This window comes from Lepisma saccharinum, chromosome 24, assembly GCF_977018435.1.
Source record: "Lepisma saccharinum chromosome 24, izLepSacc3.1, whole genome shotgun sequence".
NCBI lineage: Eukaryota > Metazoa > Arthropoda > Insecta > Zygentoma > Lepismatidae > Lepisma > Lepisma saccharinum.
In genome coordinates this window covers 28304395-28327100 of record NC_139252.1, presented here as the reverse complement: position 1 = coordinate 28327100, position 22706 = coordinate 28304395, and the positions used below count along the sequence as shown (strand labels likewise).

Sequence of the window (22706 nt, the reverse complement as noted above, 5' to 3'; positions counted from 1 at the left end):
TGCAGCCTTCGTTAATCTAGCAATCATGGTCCTACAATGGCCACCCTGAGTTTTCAGTTAAATGATGCATGGTCACCAAACCGAATCTCTTCCCAATACTTCCTGTTTTTCTAGACTAAAATTTGGGGCTTATTTTCAAATAGCTTCCTAGTTGTCCTTATTGGGACAACATTGAAATATTTAGGCTTCCACAGTAATGAAACCAAGGACAGCTTTCACCAAGTGCAAACATACAGCCACTTGTCTTCATTTCAAATGAACCGATGTGGAAAACATGAAGATCTTTATGTTTACATGTCCTGCTATACATGTATATATGATCTGATCAGCACCATGCTCCGGCCATTTTTCCTCCCAGGTACTCATTTATTATTGACTGGGTGAACCCCAGAGATACTTCATACTAGGACATTTCTGGAAAAAATCCAACCTGAAATTACGCACCATGGGAATTGAACCTGGGTCTACTGCATGGCAGTCATACTCTCGTACAGCATTTGGCTGTTCTCAGCGGACAACACCCTGTGACAAGAAAGATGAGAGACTTTCCCACCATCCTTGAAGGTCAGAGGCCTTTTTTCAGCACCTATGTTAACAACCATGGCAGGTTTTCTCTGACTTCAATAAACTTAAACTTCTTCCTAGTTGTCCAACATTGTGAAGCGTGCAACACATTACATGTTGAGTAATGAGTGATATGAAATTCGTTTTTCATGAAAACCAACGTAGAAGTTTGATTTAACGTGTTTTGAGATTTCAAAGTATGGAGTAAGCCCCATGCGAGAGTCTCGATGTTTTTGTTTCTCTTTGTCACAACAATTGACAGTTGTCTTTAAACGTGACAATTGAGGTGTTTCCAATTCAGAATCAAACGCAGAGAGAAAGAAGAAATGAGAATTATTGCTTTTTCGTATTGCTCATTTTAAGTAGTCATCATCATCATTATCCTTTGCTGTTTCCTACCTCTGGCTGGGTCGGCATAGAAGTCAAGGCTCTCCATTTTTTTCCTGTCTTCTACCACTCCTCTCTTTCCACGGTATTCCAATCTTGTCCTCTTCTCTAACACTCTCCGCTATCTGCTCTTTCCACCAATATCTTGGTCTCCCCCTTGGCCTTATTCCACTTATTCCCTCTTCATGAGTCCGAACCATCTCATCTGTGCCTGATCTATCCTGTCCTGAAGCTTCTTCACCACCCCTGCTGACTGTCGGATCTCCTCATTCCATATTCTATCCCTTCTAGTCTTCCCCAATATACTCCTTAAAAATTTCATCTTCACTGCCTGCATCTTTCTTTTCTCTCTCTCTCTCTCTGTCATGGTCCAAGTCTCTGCTCCGTACGTAATTATTGGCACATAGTACGAGTATGTGTTATATATTACCTTCTTGCATTTGATACGTACATCCCTGTTCATATTAATATTCGAATGCTTGGATAGATTCCACCACCCATTTGTCCTCTTCTGTTTACCTCCTCATCTATTTTTCCACTTCTCTCAATTATGCTTCCTAGATATTTGAAACTCTCCACTACCCTCAACTCTTAGTACGAGTATGTGTTATATATTACCTTCTTGCATTTGATACGTACATCCCTGTTCATATTAATATTCGAATGCTTGGATAGATTCCACCACCCATTTGTCCTCTTCTGTTTACCTCCTCATCTATTTTTCCACTTCTCTCAATTATGCTTCCTAGATATTTGAAACTCTCCACTACCCTCAACTCTTCCGCATTTTCTAGTTGTAAGGCCTATGGTACTGCAATCAGCTTTTATAGTGAATAGTCAATGACCTTGGCGTTTACTGCGGAGAAATATTGCACCTCCTTCCCCCTCTCGATTGAAAGATCAACCCTGAGGTTTGGCAAGTCATGCAATGACTATGTAAAAATGTCACACTTTGCGACTGCTCATTTATAGTGTGCTTATCTAGAATATTTTGGGATGATTGGAAGAATCTAGTAATTAATATTTGGCAACATTTGTCGTACACTTCCCACCATTCTCGCAAGACAATACTGCTGCTTACAAATTGTACCTAGAAATGTGACCTCCAACTTACATTATCTCAGCAAATTGTACCTAGCCAAACTACTGTGGGTTACAAAACATTACATAGAAGAATAACAGATGGCAGCAAAACAACACTGTATTGTGGTGCCAACTACTGGCAAAAGAGTTAAACATTGCACTAAACTTTTGTGCTATTTCACTCTGCTATCAACTACCTTATCTCAGCAACTTGTGGCTTGCCAAGAACTAATGTGAGCTACGAAACATTACAAAAAGAACAACAGATGGCAGCAGCAGTTAAACCAACATTGAATTTTGGTGCCAACTGCTGTTTAATGTTTAAATGTTTGGACTATCTGACTGTGCTATAAACTTCCATGGGGGGTGTAATGATTAGGCAGTGGTTCCCAAAGTGTGTGCCATAGGGTGTTGTGGCTGGCTTACAGGGGCACGTAAAACTGTTCCATGTGCTTATTTAGTACTTTTAACACACAAAATATTTCTGAATTTCAAATATGTGTTTATTTTTCAACTTAAGGCAAACAACGTAATCACATTACTGAGCGTTGCAAATGTCAGATAAACCTACATTCTGACTTGGGGGCTGCAGAAAAATCTGCATTAGTGTAGGTTGCAAGTGATAGCTAGAAAATTTGTTTTAAAACTGGTTCATGTATGTGAGACAGGGGCGCCACCGACTTGTCAAAATTATTGGGGGGGGGGGGGGGCTCTGATCTGAAAGAAATGAATTAATGACCCACTCCCTCCCTTTTTTAAAAATAAAAATTAAGTCTTCGTATAGCAGTTTTTAAGCGGCTATTATATTCCTCATGTAAATGAAATGTAACATGAAAAATGTTTAGAAAATGTCTCTTTATGTCTTTTGTGTCTGCTCATTTGTTTTTTAGATAACAATTAACATTTTTATTGAAAAGTTTGTATTTACATCAAGAGACCAACCTAACAGTTTTATGCCGGCCTCGGTAGCCGAGCGTGTTGGGTGGTCGACTCAACTCGCTTTGATCCAGAGGTCTTGGGTTCGAGTCCCGGCGAGGGCATGGGTGTGTTTTAATGCCCACAACAGACATGTGATGGGTTGCAAATAACCCATAAAATAACGAATATTTACAATATTTAACAGTTTTATTTAATTATGTACATAAATGCTAAACCAAATCGCAGGAAAATAGTTTTATTTTTTTGTTCTTGCTACAATATTTTACTTTTTAAATTTAATTTTGCAATAATAAAAAAATAGCATGTAGGCCTACACTAAGATATATACAAAAACATATGAACATCATTTAAAAATAAAGCAAAAGCTGCTCTATGCAGTGGGTTATTTCTTTATGAACTCATTAACGAGCGGTCTCAAGCACAGTTTGATGTATGTGGAGTACCTTCTAAGCTGCTTAGTCTCTTCTGCCTCATTGTATATCTCAAAGATGTCTTTAGTCGGCTAATAGCAGCACTGAATGACTTTCGTCACTGGCACAGTGCGGAGGACCATCATGAATTTGGCTTCTGGAGGGTGGTGTCTTCCAAAAGAAACTTCCTTATGTCACGCATGGTAGTCAGAACCACTTTCTTCTGTTTGACGATATCACCATGCATGGACATGTGTAAGGAGAGCCTATCGTCATCCAAATCTTGGCGAAAGAATTCTCGAGTTTGCTGAAAGTTTGTTGTGCAACTGTTCACAGCCGAGATGCATTATTTCTTTATGGCTGTTACTTTTTGTAGTCCTGTAGATTCATGTCCTTGTTTAACACATGATTTTGCTGTGTCACAGACATCAGTGTATATTGATTTATAATGCTATTTTGTAGTGTAGAACTTGTGATGTTTGGCAGCATCAGGATTTTCAAGTATCTTAGGGACGTGATGTTGCCGGGGCAATTCTGGCTTATCAACTAGGCTCGGTTTGCCCTCTGTGCATTTCAGCCAGAACTGCTCAAAACACATTCGCTTTTCTTAAAAGATGTCAGTCAAGTATTTTAGTTTTGATTCCACTTCTGTTGCACCAATGCATGGAGACTGAATCGTCAGTTTACCTCTTCTATTGGACCCATCACATGGCAGTAGAGGGAGAGAAAGAAAAATGTATTGAAGTGAAGCATTGTCTCCAGGTATCCAGCACATTTTGATGCTGCGTCAGTAGAATCTTCTTCAGAAAATTTCTCAAAAAAATTGAAAAGGTTTTCATAGTTACTTAAGATCTGTTGCATACTGGAGGCTTTCAACGTCCACCGACGATTGCAAAGTGGTCGCAGTCCAGTGTGGCCAGCCTTCTCATTCACATCAATAATATTCCTAAATATTTGCATTCTTTTAGGGGATTCCCAAACAGTCTTTAACAAGTTGTTGGCTAAATTCATTATGTCTCGGATTAACATATGTATAATAGTAAATAATAATTATATACTTAGTATATAGTAATAAGTCATGTGTTTTGCTGTCTCCAGTCATAGCCCCCCGAAAGTTGATGGTTTAGCGGTCTCAGCCCCCCAAAGTTGATGGTCTAGAACATTTCAAATGTGTATTTAAAGTTAAGTTCATGTGGCACAATTCAGAGTAAACTTTACAAGAGAAGAAAAATAATACATTAGATCCTCTTAAGCAAAATTATTTAAGGGGGCTCTGACCCCACATCATTAACATTGGGGGGGCTCTAGCCCCCATAAGCCGCATGGAGTCGGCGCCTATGATGTGAGATCTACTTCTTCCATATCTCAGCAAATTGTGGCTAGCCAAGAACTACTGTGAGCTACAAAACGTTACAAAAAAGAATAATAGATGGCAGTAGCAGTTAAACCAACACTGCTGGTGCAATAAGTGTTTGTACTATCTGATTGTGCTGTAAACTTCCGTTGAGAACACAATGATAAGACCTGAGCAAATGACAAAACCAGTGCTGATACTCTTTACAGATTCCGACTGATACAGAGACTTGAACATTGTAACAATTCAAAGTTGTCCAGAATATTTATTTTAATTTATAAGTTCACAGGAATCCATCACCAATTTTTGACCGTTCTTACTGCCATAAACATATAGCTTTGGAACACACTATGATATTCCAGTTGAGTGAAATCAATCATCAAGTTTCAAGATGACAGGGCTTAACCCATTTCTTGCGGCGGAGCTATATATAGACTATCTTAAAATGGGCCTTTTTTTGCGGATCATCTATTTATAGACTGAAAATTAACAGTTCTTGTATTGCGGCAAGTCATTTTTATAGACACCACTTTTTCGTGCTATTATTAGTCTATGTGGGCTATTGGCAACCAAAAAATCCATTGTTGATGCTTTATCAGTTCCTGAAAAATATTTTTTTGCAATATGGAATTAGAGCCGTGGTTGTCTAGTTGGTAGGGTGTTTGACTGCCATGCGAGAACCCCGGGTTCGATTCCAGGGGTGGGTGTTCCGAGGTTGGAATTTTACCAGCCTAGTCCCTGCATAAAGTGGCTCTGGGACTCACCCAGCCTCAAATCAATTTGCAATCCTGAAGGGTAAAGGCAACCAGAGTGTGGTGCTGATCACATTACCTCCGAAATGGCAGCAATCGAGAATATGTAGTGGGGGTGTGTGTGGTCCTACCGCCAAATCCCCCTAAATGTGCTTTCATGGCATGGTGCTGTATGCAGGGGGAACATTACCTTTGACCTTATCTAATATGGAATGTTTGTTTGCAGCAGAGTCTACATATAGATTGTTTTCCTTAGCTTCATTTTGGGGCAAGTCTTTTTATAGTTAGTTTTTGCATTATTTATGATGAAACGAATTTGTGGTTGCATCTCTATATACAATTTATTTTTTGGTCGCACTTGCCTTCAAGGTTGCTGCAAGTAAGGGGTTAAACCTACAAAACTTGGTAGCTAAATTATTTTTTTTTGTAAGATTATTGAGCCTCACCAATCCCTCCTTGAGCACACCACTGGACACTTGGAAGAATCTTGATGACTCCAGAGAAATCCTGCCGTGGTTGTAAGCATGGGGATGTGAGCTGAAAAAAGGGCCTGTTACGACCCAGACCTTCAAGAGTGGGGGAAAGTAGAGGTTGTTGGACCTTTTGTAAGGTCTGCCTGTTCAGAACTGTTCGTCTGTTCTTGGCACCGGTAAAGACAAGAGGGATTCGCACCACTTCTGAGATGAGCTGAGGCTTCTAACACCATTGCCTTCAATAGGAAACTTGGCAGGAGAGTTCGGCGCGAGAGGTAGCATTGGGGCCTCATTTCGATGTGCAAGATTAGCGAATCTCTTGCCTATTTCCAGCTGTTTCATGCTGTTGCTTGACTTATTTCGCACAAATATGTGAGTATGCTGACTTATTTCTTACTACTTCTCTAAAATATTTAAAATGAAATATATTTATTACTTTGCTTGGTCATCGCCGCATCTCCCGATGACCGGACACCTCGCCTCTGTAACAGGTATTGAATAGGTATGATGTCATTCACTTTGATCGGCATAGCAACAGCTTTAAGACCTACAATTAAGAAAGCCATTTCTTGAACCTGAATTGTAGTGTACATTATATATGAGATATAATTGTTTGTTGCTTTTTCCCATAAAAAAACAATGGTGTGCACATGCATTATATATGCGTAAATATGTAATAACAACAAAAAATAAGGAGTCCTGGGTTCATTCCTTGGTGGAGCCACATTGCACAGTGGTTCTGATTGCACTTTAAACTGTAGGTCCAGTCATGATTAGCCTATCTGATGATAAACTGGACTTCGAGCAAACTTTGCTAAAGTTTTGACCACAACAGTAAACTAATTGAGTGACATTATGTAAAACACATTTGGATTTCCAACGGTTTCTTTTTTTATATAGTAATGACTGTTCATTAGTGCTTCTTAACCTTTGATCCATTTTATTAGTCAAACCACTGATGGCATTCACATGCTCTTTATTTATAACAGCATACATAACTCTGTGCTGTGTAACAAGGTCGCTAGGGTTGACGAAGCAAGTAGCAAAGAGGAAGCTGAAAAAGTGACTGATAAGAAGTTCACAGTGTTAACATTTTACACGTGTTGATATTCTGCTTCCTGACTGATTAACATAGGTACAGTGGAGGTGTGAGACGTACACTTTCTGAACTGGTACATTCGTAGTTTTTCGTTGCCACACTTCACGTCATTGCTTGTTTGTTTTTCATTGATGATCTACGATTATACCGTAAAAAAATGTTGAGCAACATTGTGAAGTAGCAGCTGAACATTTTGATAAGCCCTTATCTGTGTTTTGCTTCATGATTCAGGCCGAGTGTTTAGTTTTTATAAGGATCACTATTGTGGTGGTAATGTATCAGTTGCTTTCGTTTCGTTCAGTTCGTCAGAATCATGGAATTTGAAGCCCGTGGGACAAGCACTTTCTGCATAGATATGCTACTGTAATTATTTCTTAGTATTATTTTTATTATGTGTATGTTAGAAAGTACTTATATATTGTAAGTTGATCGATTTATGGACTTGTTTTTTTGTTTACAGCATAAACTGTGAAGTTATACTAAATAATTGAATTGTGTTTAGATTGTGTGTGAGTTACTCGTGGCTATATTTTTTCTTCCTTTAAAATTAAAATATTGTGTAAAACATTATAGATGAAATTTGTGGGAGGTACATATTTGTTAGTGCATTGAATTTAGGATTCAAGAATGGGGTAGTAAATTATATTAGATTTGTTAGTAAATATTCAGGGTTGCTACATGTCTGAAAAACCTGGATAACAGGGAAATGTCAGGGAATTGTGCTTGTTGGGGAAAATTAGGGAAGTGTGATGGAATTTTGCAGATCGTCTGGAATTTACGTGCATTTTGGAGTCTGCAAGGGAAAAAGTTGCAAAATGAACAAGCAGTTCACTTCCACTTCTGGATTCGGTTCTTGTGATTCCACTCCCAAAAAAGATTCAGTTCAGAAACGTGTTTCTTTCATTCTTATGATTCTCAGTCTTGTGCAAAATTATGGTTCCTTCGAAATTTCTGTAATAAATTTTCACTTTTAAAATACTATATATTAGAAAGAATATCAAAGTAAAACTTGGCAGTCCAGATATCTGATTATTAACTGAAGTACATTGACAATATGATCATAATTATCAGAAAGGTTGGTGAAGATGAGGTTATCCTCTATTATTTTATAGATCTTAGTCTTGTTGGCATTTCCTATAGAATTCCTATATGCAACAAAAATTTCTCCAGAAGCTGTGTACTTATAAATGTAAGCAAAAAAGCAGCATTTTCTACAACACTATAAATCTGCCAGAAAATGAAAAATTGTGTATGGTTTATGAACTTTTTCTGATTCTATATTGTGGAGATCTGGTATGGGGAAATAATGTACCTCTGTTACCTTAGCCTGAAGGCTAGATGCACGTGATTGTAGCACCCAATACATTTGATGCCGATTGTAATTTTACATTTTACTCTTCGAATTTCTTGTGTGTGTAGAATGAAGTATACTAAAAAATGTTGTGAAAGTGAATATTCATAATAATTAACGGATTATATATTTAATTAAAAAACACAAGGTTCAAAAGCAAAAAATAATGATGATAAAAATGTCTGGAAAAATTTTATTTTTGGGACTGGAAAACCTGGAATTGTCAGGGAATTTCATAATAAAAAAATCGAAGTAGCCCTGATATTGTTTCTTTTATTGCATTAATTATTTATATTTATTTATATTTTATGCCCCTCGCAATTTCAACTGGCGGCTGGGAAACAACGAATGTTCAGTTGGCAGTTGAATTCTCTTTGACTGACATTGGGTATTTTTGAGTCGCAAGGCACCGAAAGTTCCTTTGATGAAACAAATGATCGTTGGATATACAGTACGTTGTCAAATGTACTGTAAAATTGGGGGGGGGGGAGAGACTTGATCAGCGCTGTTACTGTATAAAAGTTATACAATAGTACACAAAACACCCAAGACTGTACAAGAAGCCAATAAAACAACTGACATAGACAGACGTATGCTTGGCAATGTTATAACGGGAGAGCAATGTTGCCCCTACAGCTTTTACTTTGCAACTTAGGTTGTTGACACCTGTTGAGGCACACACCCCCAAAAGACGATTGGTGGACAGATAGAGCTACGTACAGCAAAAAGTAGGTCAGCTGCTAGTTGGGGTTGCCTTTTTCGCTTTGAGTATAGGCTTTTAAGTTATATTTAGATTCGAAGGGGATCTAATAAGGTTGGGCCTTATTATTTTTTTTTCAGCCTTTTGCTGATGCTATTAATTTGTTTACTAAGAAGCAGATGTTACCTGTTCTGAATAATTATTATCCTTATTATTTATCTCCAATTTTTAGATTATTCTTGTCTTTGCTTGTTTGGGTTGTTTTTCCACATTATATACTTTTTGTGACTTGGGGGCCCTTGTAGAAGCCTGACCGTTGGAGGTAAAGGGCCCCTGGCAAGTCCATAAAATGGTCGGTTTTTAAGTTATTTTTGTAGGCTAAATCAAGATAGCCAATATGGAGACAATGCCAATCTCTGTGATTCTAATGTCATTTCAAGACCATCGTGGAAAATTCTATACTTGTACAATGACCTCTCTGAATAAGGCTTTGTTATAAATTTAGATTTTCTGTATTTGTGGCATATGCATGTCAAAATAGCCATTTTATATAGAGGAACAATGGAAATGACAATGATGCAGTAATGTGAATCTGTATGTAACCAAAAACAGTCTACATTTGCACACAGACAATGTAGTCCAATTCCAGTAAGGGCATGTGTGTTATATGTGACTATCCCTTCATCAATTTTATGTAATCATCTTCATCATGTTTAGCTAAAGGTGGTTGAGCATTCTGCCATGCGACTGGAGAACAAGCATGCTGTCGCCAAACTTAACTTTACAGGAAGTGTCAAATTCTGCAATCTACTATATTCCATTTATTCCGTTCGCCAAGTCCAGGCGAGCAGGCTCTTGCCACGCTACAATATATCACCATGCAAATGACAAAGATCTGTTGTGGTCCTCTTTTTCCATCTCCTCCTCTCCTTGGCAATAAATTGGTGTGAAGAATTGACAACAGGGCTGGACCACTATTCGTTGGATTTTTGTACACTTCGTCATAACCTTTCTGTTCATTAACCTTCTAATTGGCATTTCCTCTAATACCTAAAGGGAATGAGAGATCTTTTGAGAATTGTATGCATCGAGATATGAACCAACATGCTTGAAAATTGTCATTTCCCTTTAAAACACCCTGTAAATTATTTTTTGTTTATTAGACTGTATGTACTGTAAGCCAATGTAGAATACACGTAGACTAGGGCACAACACTACATGGGGAGAGATATATTTACATCATTCACCCATGATAACATCTTTTTTTTTAAGTATTTAGTACCAATATTTTTCCATAACTGATAAAAAATTGCTGAAAAAAGATCAGTCCTTTTTATTATAGCAGTACAACCAAGTGTGTCCCCCAAATTCCCTTTCTAAGAAATTGGACTTACTTTTGGATCAAAACTTGTGCAATTGAACTATGGTTTTTTGTCTTGACCTCTGTTGACACAGTCAATGAGTATTGAGAGACAGAGAACGAAGGTCCGTTCTATAGGGTTGGAATCTTGACCTTTAAAATTGCATCACGAGCTTGGACCCTTATTACTTTATTAAATTGGTGTACATTAATTATGTGCTGTATCCAGTAACCCAAGAATAGAAATGGTATTTTATATCATGCCTTTTTTTTTTTCCTGGTTGCTTCGAACTAGCTTGTAGACAATATTTAATTTCAAACATATAAGGTAGCACTGTTTTGTTTGTTTTTATATTTTGCACCACTGCTGACCAATCACAATGTTATGGAAATTGTGATTACATACCCAGGCCAGGACTCGAACCTGGAACTACACTTGATAGTGGCCTCAACATGCTTGACTACCAAAGTGTGTCACCAACAATGAATGCTGAAAGATAATTTGCTATCAGTTTATACTCCAAGAAATTTTGTCCTATGTCCTGAAGTTGGATATATACAGAGTCCTCTGTCCAGCCTTGGGTGCCTTGACGGCGGCACGCTTAATGGCTGCCCGGATGCCAACTCCCGTCAAATCGCATGTGATATCTCCACTATGGAAACAGCTAACTTCGAAATTATTTCAAATTCTCAGAATTATAGTTACAATTACATTCAAAGTAAGCATGTTAATTATCACTGGGGATGTTGGAAATGTTGTCCTTGTGCTAATTATCACTGGGGATGTTGGAAATGTCCTCGTGCATCCACTCATTTTTGGCATTGTTTTAGGAAATGTGTGGGCTGTTCCCGGAGATTTGTTTTAAATTTTATGCAATAATAGGCTAACGATTTGCCATAAAATGCCTTTTCTTGTTCCTTGGCCAGATAATGTAGGCGTTTATGTTTAAAAAGCATCTCCTGAATTCATTCATTGATTGATTTGGTGTTTTAAGTTACTTTATGCACAGTAAGGCTAATCGGGACTGGACCTACAGTTTAAAGTGAGATCCGAACCACTGTGCCTCAGCTGGGTATAGAACCCGGGACCCCTTGATCACAAGGCGGCAATGTTACCACTACACCATTGAGGAGGAGCGTAGAGGTAACGTCGTCGCCTTGTAATCAAGGGATCCCGGGTTCGATACCCCGGTGGAGGCAGAGCTGGAGGTGATGCGACTGGCACCATGCTCTGACTGCCTTTATTCCACTCTTTCAGAATCCCATGTATTCCTTATGGAAAATCAACTTCAACTTCAAGTTACAGCTAATCAAATGGGAGTTTCAACTTTTCTGATGAGCAAGAAATTGTTCAACTGTCCTTTTTCTGTCCATGTACTTTTCTACCCATTCGATGTTTGATATTCTCAAGAGAAGAAATAAAATAATGCCCCCATAAGTGTAATGAGTTTCTCCTTGCCTCCTACGGCCATTCTGGTTGGGTTGTCAAACCTGATGTGCATAAAAGAGCTAAATTCACCTTAAATGGAACTAAAGTTGACGTTCAAGGAGTTAAAATTACGAAGGCTGTATAAAGTGCCTCCTAAGGTTATTTCAGGTGTCAAAGGGATGGAGGGTGCTGCTATTACGGTTAACTTTAAAGTGATGCCAATTTATACTTAGTTTTCACCGTCTAGATCTGGTAGCATCACCCATCTTGTTAATCCACCGATAGTTGTATGAAAAAGAAAATAAGGATTCCCGGATAACAATATTATGTCATCTTCGTGTCAGCCACCACTAAATGGGGCAAGGCAATGAGAAGTTGAGAAGAAAGGAAGTAGTCACTTACTTATTCATGAAAAGAAATCTAAGTAGTGCCAACACCGTAATTCTTTTAGTGGACGTATTTGCCCCACACTTTCATTTTATAGATTTGATATTGGTTTTGTCGGAGATAGCTGTGTTGACAAAATGATGCAAGCATAAACAAAGTTCATCGAACAGGGCAGTAATTATGAAATGATGATTGAACGGCACATAGATAAGGAAGACATTTGGATACTTGCCTCATAGCACGAGTGTTACTCAAAGAAATATTGCTCATTTTGATTGATAAGGGAATTTATAACATTGCACACTTGTTCTATTAAGTTTTGAATGATTAGCACATGCAGTTTCATTCTCACCAAGAAGAGTCCAAGGATTTTAGTTATATAGGCTGAGCCGATACCATTGCGCAACTTTTAATGATTCCTTTCCGATTACCTATACTTGAAAATTGTAATGATTCAAAGTACAGGATGTGGCATAAAAATGGGTTTATTTGTTTTTGTTGGAAGAGTTTCTATAATGGTTTTGGAAACACTTACTGATTGTCATTTGCATCACCAATTTACGCAATTTACAGACATGGATCGTTGGAGCGGAGCTCAACGTGCTGTAGCTGTGAGGGCATTTTGTAAAATTGGTGACTGTTGCCGCTGAGAGATGAGAATATCGGCGTTAGTAATCTCGCTAGACATGATCTTATTCCATCAGCCAATGGAATCAATATGTGCCTGAAGAACTTTGAAGCTCTGTTAAGTTCACTGAAGCAGAAACATTCCTATTCACATGTTTAAATGTGGCACGGAAGATTCCGATGGCAGATTGACCAAGTGTCAACGACGAAAGGACACTCACCTGCAGGACATAATTTACATCACATTAATGTAACAGTGCATATTTTGCAAATGGGAATGTGCAACGGAGTATTTTTGTCTAATAAAACATAGTATTAGTTTTGTTGCATTTTATAAAAGCCCATCTTTTATGCCACACCCTGTAGTTCAGAATAGTTTTAAATTTTAATATGTAAATTGTTAATTGGAACTGTATCGTAGCGTGCTTTAAAAATATTTATATTTTCACACAAACTTATCATTTAATCACAGAATCCGAGTCTCCCCCACAATGCTATTGCCAAAATAATGAAAATTATGCATTTTGCATAAATTCCAGGATATTTAGACACTGCATAAGTGTGGCATTTTAGTGGACTCCATGAGGTACTGGTACTCCACAAAAGTATTGGCTAGTATCGGTGATTCAATTCCAACCAATACATCGGTATCAACATCAGTTCAGCCCTAATAAAAATACCTTTGGGGGTACACTGATTTAATTTTTATATTTTAACCTTTGTTGGATATAAATGTATACCGTATATTCAAAAGTACAACAGTTGTTGAACACATAGGCGTAACTTGGTGAGGCAAGGGAGGGAGGCGCTTGCCCCCCCAATTTTTTTTTGTTGTTTTTATTGGATAGAAAACTTTTCGAATCTCTTCCCCCCCAAACTTAAGCCCCAGTTTTGATTCTACCCCCTCAAAATTAGGCCCGAAGTCTGATTCTGCCCCTCAAAACTAGGCCCCAAGTCTGATTCTGTCTCCTCAAAAGTAGGCCCAGTTTGATTCTAACCCACTCAAAATTAGGCCCAAGTTTAATTCTACCCACTCAAAATTAGGCCCAAGTTTAATTCTGCCCCCTCAAAATTAGGCCCAAGTTCAATTCTACCCACTCAAAATTAAGCCCAAGTTTAATTCTATCCACTCAAAATTAGGCCCAAGTTTAATTCTACCCACTCAAAATTAGGCCCAAGTTTAATTCTACCCACTCAAAATTAGGCCCAAGTTTAATTCTACCCACTCAAAATTAGGCCCAAGTTTGATTCTACCCACTCAAAATTAGACCCAAGTTCAATTCTACCCACTCAATATTAGCCCCAAGTTTAATTCTACCCACTCAAAATTAGGCCCAAGTTTAATTCTACCCACTCAAAATTAGGCCCAAGTTTAATTCTACCCACTCAAAATTAGGCCCAAGTTTAATTCTGCCCCCTCAAAATTAGGCCCAAGTTCAATTCTACCCACTCAAAATTAGGCCCAAGTTTAATTCTACCCACTCAAAATTAGGCCCAAGTTTAATTCTACCCACTCAAAATTAGGCCCAAGTTCAATTCTACCCACTCAAAATTAGGCCCAAGTTCAATTCTACCCACTCAATATTAGCCCCAAGTTTAATTCTACCCACTCAAATTTAGGCCCAAGTTTAATTCTACCCACTCAAAATTTAGGCCCAAGTTTAATTCTACCCACTCAAAATTAGGCCCAAGTTTAATTCTACCCACTCAAAATTAGGCCCAAGTTTAATTCTACCCACTCAAAATTAGGCCCAAGTTTAATTCTACCCACTCAAAATTAGGCCCAAGTTCAATTCTACCCACTCAATATTAGCCCCAAGTTTAATTCTACCCACTCAAAATTAGGCCCAAGTTTAATTCTACCCACTCAAAATTAGGCCCAAGTTTAATTCTACCCACTCAAAATTAGGCCCAAGTTTGATTCTACCCACTCAATATTAGCCCCAAGTTTAATTCTACCCACTCAAAATTAGGCCCAAGTTTAATTCTACCCACTCAAAATTAGGCCCAAGTTTAATTCTGCCCCCTCAAAATTAGGCCCAAGTTCAATTCTACCCACTCAAAATTAGGCCCAAGTTCAATTCTACCCACTCAATATTAGCCCCAAGTTTAATTCTACCCACTCAAATTTAGGCCCAAGTTTAATTCTACCCACTCAAAATTTAGGCCCAAGTTTAATTCTACCCACTCAAAATTAGGCCCAAGTTCAATTCTACCCACTCAATATTAGCCCCAAGTTTAATTCTACCCACTCAAAATTAGGCCCAAGTTTAATTCTACCCACTCAAAATTAGGCCCAAGTTTAATTCTACCCACTCAAAATTAGGCCCAAGTTTGATTCTACCCACTCAATATTAGCCCCAAGTTTAATTCTACCCACTCAAAATTAGGCCCAAGTTTAATTCTACCCACTCAAAATTAGGCCCAAGTTTAATTCTGCCCCCTCAAAATTAGGCCCAAGTTCAATTCTACCCACTCAAAATTAGGCCCAAGTTCAATTCTACCCACTCAATATTAGCCCCAAGTTTAATTCTACCCACTCAAATTTAGGCCCAAGTTTAATTCTACCCACTCAAAATTTAGGCCCAAGTTTAATTCTACCCACTCAAAATTAGGCCCAAGTTTAATTCTACCCACTCAATATTAGCCCCAAGTTTAATTCTACCCACTCAAAATTAGGCCCAAGTTTAATTCTTCCCACTCAAAAGTATGCCCAAGTTTAATTCTACCCATTCAAAATTAGGCCGGTGTGATTCTGCTCATCAATATTAGGCTGTTTGAGTCTGCCCCTTCAAAATTAGGTTCTAAGTTACGCCCATGGTTGAAGATAATTGTAAAAAGCTCAACAATGTTCACTGTCTTTAACTCAAGGAAGATAAAGTTCAGGCATTTCTGAAGGTATGACATGGCATACGATTACTAGGGATTGGATTTTTAGATTCTAAAAAAGAAGGATCTAGGACTTTAGAAACTCCATTTTTGTACTTTTAGGTGCTTATAATAAATTAATAGGTATAATTACACTAGGGAACATGATTTTTGCCCCCGTGAAAGTAATGACTGTTTCTAATGTGTTTTGTAGTGTAGTAAGCGGAACTAATCCTCAAAATTCTCCTACACGTAAAAATTTTTCATAATGTCAATTTTTAATAAAATAAAATTTAAGGTATAAGGTATACGAACATTGGAAAATAAGGCTAGATGTTTACCTGGAAAAGAAAGGGAAAGAATTACTTCATTGTTGTTATGTAAATTTATATATAAGAGACCGGCAAGGCTTCAGCAGTGGAAACTCCTTGCGAAAGACACAAAAATTTCCATTTATCGAAACCGTCACGAACAGTTTTCCAAGTATTTCACAATGAGAGAAAATATGTGCTTCTGTGTAGATATCGTTTCCTTAATGAATGAGTTCGGTGTTCGACATTCAGTACCCGATTGGAGACTGTTCATAGACTCATCAAAATTAAGTATGAAAGCTGTATGCTGCATAATGGCAATGTTTTACAATCAATTCCTTTATTCCATGCTCTAAATACGAAGGAAACATACGAAACAATGTCTGCTTTGTTAGCAGCTGTAAATTATAATAAACATGAATGGGAAATCTGTGCTGATCTCAAGGTTATTGCCTTGCTCACAGGATTACAGGGAGTTTTTACGAAACATTGCTGCTTTTTGTGCCTGCGGGACAGTCGCGACACAAGTCGTCATTTTGTAGTTAAAGATTGGGGAATGAGGGATGAATACCAAATTAAAGAAAAAATGTGGAATATGTGGCGGTTGTTGATCCAAAGAAGATTCTTCTCCCACCACTACATATTAAATTAGATTGATGAAGAACATCTAGAAAGCCTTGAATAAAGATGGCAGTGGATTTCGTTACGTCCAAGACCTTTTCTCGAACTAGACAACAAGCAAAATTGAAGGAAAGTATTTTTGTGGGACCACAAATTAGAAAACTCCTGGAAGACAATTTTTTTTAATCAAAGCTCCAAGATGTCGAGCTGGCAGCGTGGAGTTTCTTCAAAGCTGTGGTGAATGGATTCCTGGGAAACAAAAAAGAAAACTATGAATTTCTAGTTTCAGAGCTACTGAGGTGTTACAAAGAAATGGGTTCCCGAATGTCTTTAAAAATTCATCTTCTACATTCTCATCTTGAATATTTTCCACAGAATTTAGGTGATGTAAGTGATAAACAGGGGGAAAGGTTCCATCAGGACATTTCTGACATGGAACGTCGTTACCAAGGACGATGGGACCCAGCCATGTTAGGGGATTACTGTTGGAATACGAAACGAGAAAGTAGCACTGAATATAAGAGACGTTCATTGAAAGGTAGACATTTTTTACCTATTCTCAAGTAAACGTATGCTTTTGTATTGTTCAAATTTCCTTATCTGAAGCAAGCTAATTACTTCTGACTAGTGGTTGATTACTAATTTCCTTATAAAATGATACTTTATATTATTTACATGTACTTACATGATGTACAATTCATGGCTCTGTACATTTGTTACGCATATTTCCATGTATACTAAAATCTACCTGTAAAAATAAAATCTTGCGTGTTAGAGCATTTTTTTTGTTATTTTTGAATTCAGCACACTTGTTTCCATTAGAGGCAACTTATTTCGCTCTGGAGGCAAAAAAAAATATTTCATTTGTTCCCTAGTGTTATTAATTAATAATAATTTATATGAAATAACTGGTTTTAGATGCAATTTATGTTCAAAAGTTACTATTCTTAGTGTAATGACTACTATTCTTTGATTATAAAAAAAAAACAATTTGTCCAATGTAAAACTTTTAACATATTGTGAAGTACTGCACCACCATTAGCTTTTCAATGTTCTCCGTGGTGAAATTCTTCCAATCGTCCGTGAATGGGTGCTTGTTCAGGCACTGACACGTCTGGGTTGTAACAATCCCATTAACTTTCAACGTGATCGTAACAACCCAGATGTGCCCACGGAGAACCTTCTCTCCACGCCGCAGAAAGTTATTGGTGAAAACTTCATAAATAAATGCAACTGCTGCTCATTCCCAAGGCAGGTTGGGGCTCCTCCCCAAGGCATAGTGGTAACGTGGTCGCCTTGTAAAGAGGAGTTTGTAGGTTCGGAAGCCACTTCAAACTGTAGGTCAAGTTCTGTTTAGTTTATCTGTACACAAAGTGGGATATAAAATACTCAAACTCAAACAGCAGGTAGGTTCGCAGTAGTCTTCTCTCCTTGGTGAACAGTCTCTATACTAGGGCAGTTGTAGTTTCCGGCGCAAACCTTCCACTTTCACCTAACTGTTGTGTCAATGGGGGAAATAGACAACATGATTGGTCACTTGCAGACAGCAGAACCTTGAAACAGCCAATCTTGTAATCTTCCCGCGTTCTTACACTGTTAGAGGCTGGGAACAGGCCCGTACCCAGGATTTTTTTTGAGGAAGGGGCCAGATCCATGTATATATATACAGTGGCGGCTCTTTGGGGCGACCTGTGGGCAGTTACCCCCAACTTATTCACCACTTTTGCCCCCGTACTATGGCCTCTTAATGTGTCTACCAAGAGAAAATAACTGTCCTCGCTCCCTCCACTTCCCCAGTTTTTGCACCCAATCGCCGATACTGGTCAGAAGTATCTGCATAGTTGCAAGTTTCGCAAATTAAAAATGTTTTCAAATTTCCTTTATTTCCTTATGCCAGAACCATTGAACAGCCACGATAATTCCATGTTTACAAATTAATATATTTATAAATTAAATTATATGCATTAACAATTATTATTACAATAAAGAATTCTAAATGTGAGTTAACCCTTAGCCCACTATGAAGGATAGTAGCGGGCTATGGTTAACCACAAAAAGGAGAAGAGAGACAGGCACTTTTGCCTGGTAGCCAGTAGCAGTGATTGGGTGCCAAAAATGGGTGCAAGGACAATTTACTTGGTAGACAGGTTTGAGTTTTTGTTTTATGTCCAATTTTATGCACAGAAAGACTAATTGGGACTGGACCTACAGTTTAACGTGGGATCCGAACCACTATGGTCTGGGTAGACAAGGCTTAACATTAAGAGGCCATAGTGCAGTTATTCTCGTAGCTTTTTGTAGGTTTTTTTTGTAGGTTTACATTTCAAAATTTCACCCCCTGGGTACGGGCCTGGCTGGGAATAATACCAGCCATGTTTTACAAACTCAATGATTTTGTAGCTAGGATTCCGTCCCAAACAACAACCTGCAATTTGTACACCTACCGTGCCTTTAACTGCCTGGGAAGTACGGAGTTTAGTAATGGAGAATGCCTCATCCATTCAGTTCACTCCACATTTTTCCAATTTTGTGACGCAAGCTGAAAAATGGCAGAAATTTGCACAGATGTTGACACCGCTTGCTGGTGCATTGCTTCTTTTGCCGCTCGGATTCGTTCAAGGGTCTGAAACCTGTGTGGTGGAAATTAAGGGTAGTTCTTAATAAAAGTTATTTTTAAAGTTAAGCGAATGGGTAAAAGGGTGTTTTTCAAGTCAAAATAGAGCTTTTATGGGAATTTATAGTTCTTAGGCATTTATAGGAATTTATAGTTCATTTAGGCATTTTTAGGGCCTTTAAAATTTCAGTAGAGGGGTGCTGTGTACATGAAATGCAAAGATGTCTAAATAGCATGTCTCGGACAGAAAAAAAAAGGTATGGACCTAGAAATCCGTTTCCGAGTGATTACGAAAGACTAATTTACCTTCACTGGGAGCTATCATCTATTTGTGATGACTTTACCACTGCATCATGAGGGAGACCTATGAATAGTGAATTAATGCCAGGACAAGCACACTGAAATGTTTATGCCTTAACCCAGTATTGAACTTAGAAACCATAAGTTTGTACAGTCGTGGACACTTCTGGGTTGTAATGATCCAATTTACTTTGAATGGAATCGTAACGGCCAGAAGTGTCCATGACTGTAACATGTCACGCTAACCACTCTGCCATAGAGGTCAGTGAATTGTGAGATGGTACATAAAAAAAAAAGCTTCAGAAACCTTCCTTTTCCTTTGCAACAACAACTTGAAAAGAGTATTCAGGAGTATTAAGTTACAAAAAAAGGTAACTGCTTGTTTCTCAGAAAATTGCACCAGAAACTAAACCTTGCATTATCATTCCTCATCCCCGTACAAGAAATATTGCATCATGTTATGATTCTGCAGAAATTGTTTTATTTACCTGTGGAACTATTGTTCTACATCTTCTTGCGTAGTAGTAGTAAAAAAAATGCTTCACGGAATACTATCTATGGGGATATCTTATCTTTTTCTTACGAAAAGTTGCATCAGCAATCTTTGAAAAGGTGTTTCAAAGATAAAGAGTCAAGATAGCTTCTGCTCCTGCAAGTTAAAGACCCCTTATTTGTTATCTACAGTTATTGTTTATTGGTTAGGAATGGAAATATTATTATATCATCATTTTTTTGAGTTACGTTATATTTTGGTATGGCTTGAAACTTACATTCCATAATTTTGTTGTAGTTCTTGTAATTGTAGAAAGTTTATTTCTAAATGTGTTCAAAGCCAAATTCCACAGAACGATCTGGTACATACATTTGTCAAGAAGGCAACAATGCTATTCTGGATCTAATGAATGGGTACCTGGGGGCAATCCTGGGAGGTAAAGGCAACTGGAGTGTGGTGCTGATCACATCACCTCCAGAATGGCCTAGATTGAGAATGTATGGGGCCCTACAACCACATCCCATAGATGTGCTTTCATGGCATGGTGCTATATGCACGGAGAACTTTACATTTTTACCTATCGGATACTGATAAATTTGTTTGAGCTTGTTTTTGCTTACTTACTTACTCCTTGGCTGCTACAGTCTCTGAAGGGCCTTGGTATCTCTCACAATGATAGCCCATTCTTTTCTATCTTCTTCTCTACTTCTCCAACGTCTTACTCCTATCCTCCTAAGGTCCTCCTCAACATCCTCCCACAATCTTCTCCCTCCTAGTGTCCCTTTATAGACCTTCTCAACCACTCTGTCTTCAGGCATTCTTTCCACATGTCCCAGCCACCCCAGTCTCATGCTTCTTATATCTGAAACTATATCTGTTTTTTTGTAGAGTGCTCTAATTTCATCGTTCCTCCTTATTCGCCACTGTCCATTCTCATTTATTGCCCCATATATTTTCCTTAGTATACTTCTTTCCCATCTTCGCAAAAGTTCTTCATCTGCTTGCGCCAAAGTCCATGTGTCTGCACCATATGTCACCACTGGCTTTACCACTACCTGCTATTCTTTGATTTTCAAATTTCTACTCAGGCTGCGAGATTTGAAAACTCTTATCAGTGAGAAATAACTTTGATTACGAGCTGCAAATCTTGCTTTTATCTCCTCCGTAAAATTATTATCCATGGTAACTAATGTTCCAAGGTATTTAAAACTTTTGCATTTTTCATAAGTGCCTCCATTAAGTTGTATATGTTGGCCTTCCCTGAATTCCATATTTCGCGCTGAGAACATGTATTTAGTCTTGGTTTGATTTATTTGGAGCCCCATCTCACTAGCTGTGCTCTCCAATCTTTCCAGTCCTTCCTTCAGTTCTTGCAATCTTCGTGCCATCATATCAATGTCATCAGCATATGCTAGATTTTGGCTCACTCTGTTGAAGAGAGTTCCTCCTGGGTTACTCCCTTGAGCCATTCTACTCATGATCTTTTCTAAAGCTATATTGAACAATATCGTAGATAGCACATCTCCTTGTCTCAAACCTTGGTTCACTGCAAATTCCCTTGTGAGCTCTCCTCCAATCTTCACCTTGCATTTAGTACCCCTAAGCGTCATTCTGGTTAATCTTATTAGCTTGCTTGGGATCCCTAGCTCCTTCATTGGCTCATGCAAGTTTCCTCGCATCATACTGTCATATGCCTGCTTAAAGTCTATAAATAACTGATGAATATTAATGTTATATTCATAACATTTCTCCATTATCTGCCTAACCATAAAGATTTGATCCGTAGTGGATCTGTTTGGTCTAGAACCACACTGATAATCCCCTATTATTCCTTCAGTGAGTGGTAACAATCTTGCCGCTAGGATCTTTGCAAGCACTTCGTATATTATGCTCAGTAGTGCTTATACCTCACAGCAGGTTTTATCGTTGTTTTTATGTATAGGACAGATTATTGAGATACTTCATTGATCGGGCATCTGTTCATGTTCCCATATATCAGATAACAATTTGTGTATATACGTTATTAGTTGGTTTCCTCCGTTCTTAACCATTTCAGCAGTGATATTATCAATCCCTGGGGCTTTCTTATTTAAGAGACTTAATAGGTGTTCTCACTTCTTCTAGTTTCATCATCATAGTCCTCTTCTGGATACTCCTCTCCATCACTCAATTCTAGATCTTGGGACCCATCTTCTACATTAAGTAGTTTACTGAAGTATTCTGCCCATCTCTCTAAGATCTCATTTTTTCCTCCTATTAGGTTTCCTACTTGGTCTTTACAGAAAGCTGTCTTCGGTTGGAAGCCTTTCCTTATATCCTTCACCCTCATGCTGATTACTATTATATTCTTCAAGTTCCTCAATCCACTCTTTCTCAAAGGACCGTTTCTTTCTCCTGCACACTCTGTCTGCTTCCTTTCTTTTTAGTCTATATTGTTCTGTGTTATACCTGGTTTTCCTATTAAGCATTCTCTTTCGTGCCTCATTTCTTTAATTTATTGCTGTTCTACACTCCTCATCAAACAATTCGCCTCTTAGGATCTTCATCTTCTCTCATGCTGTTTCATGTAGTATCTCCTTTATTA

The 22706-nt window shown here is 38.1% G+C and overlaps 1 protein-coding gene across 3 annotated transcripts in view; it reads left to right on the top strand.

Moving 5' to 3' along the window:
• LOC145978441 (leucine-rich melanocyte differentiation-associated protein-like) overlaps positions 1-22706 on the top strand; it is a 49028-nt gene that overhangs the window by 11852 nt on the left and 14470 nt on the right. The window contains exon 1 of one of the 3 annotated variants that reach the window (XM_083111083.1): positions 7303-7424. The exons of the other annotated variants lie outside the window; for them this stretch is intronic. Coding sequence (XP_082967209.1) covers positions 7375-7424 — 50 coding nt within the window. The 5' untranslated portion in view covers positions 7303-7374. Of the gene's footprint in view, positions 1-7302; positions 7425-22706 lie in introns of those variants that run through there. 3 annotated transcript variants of the gene reach the window in all.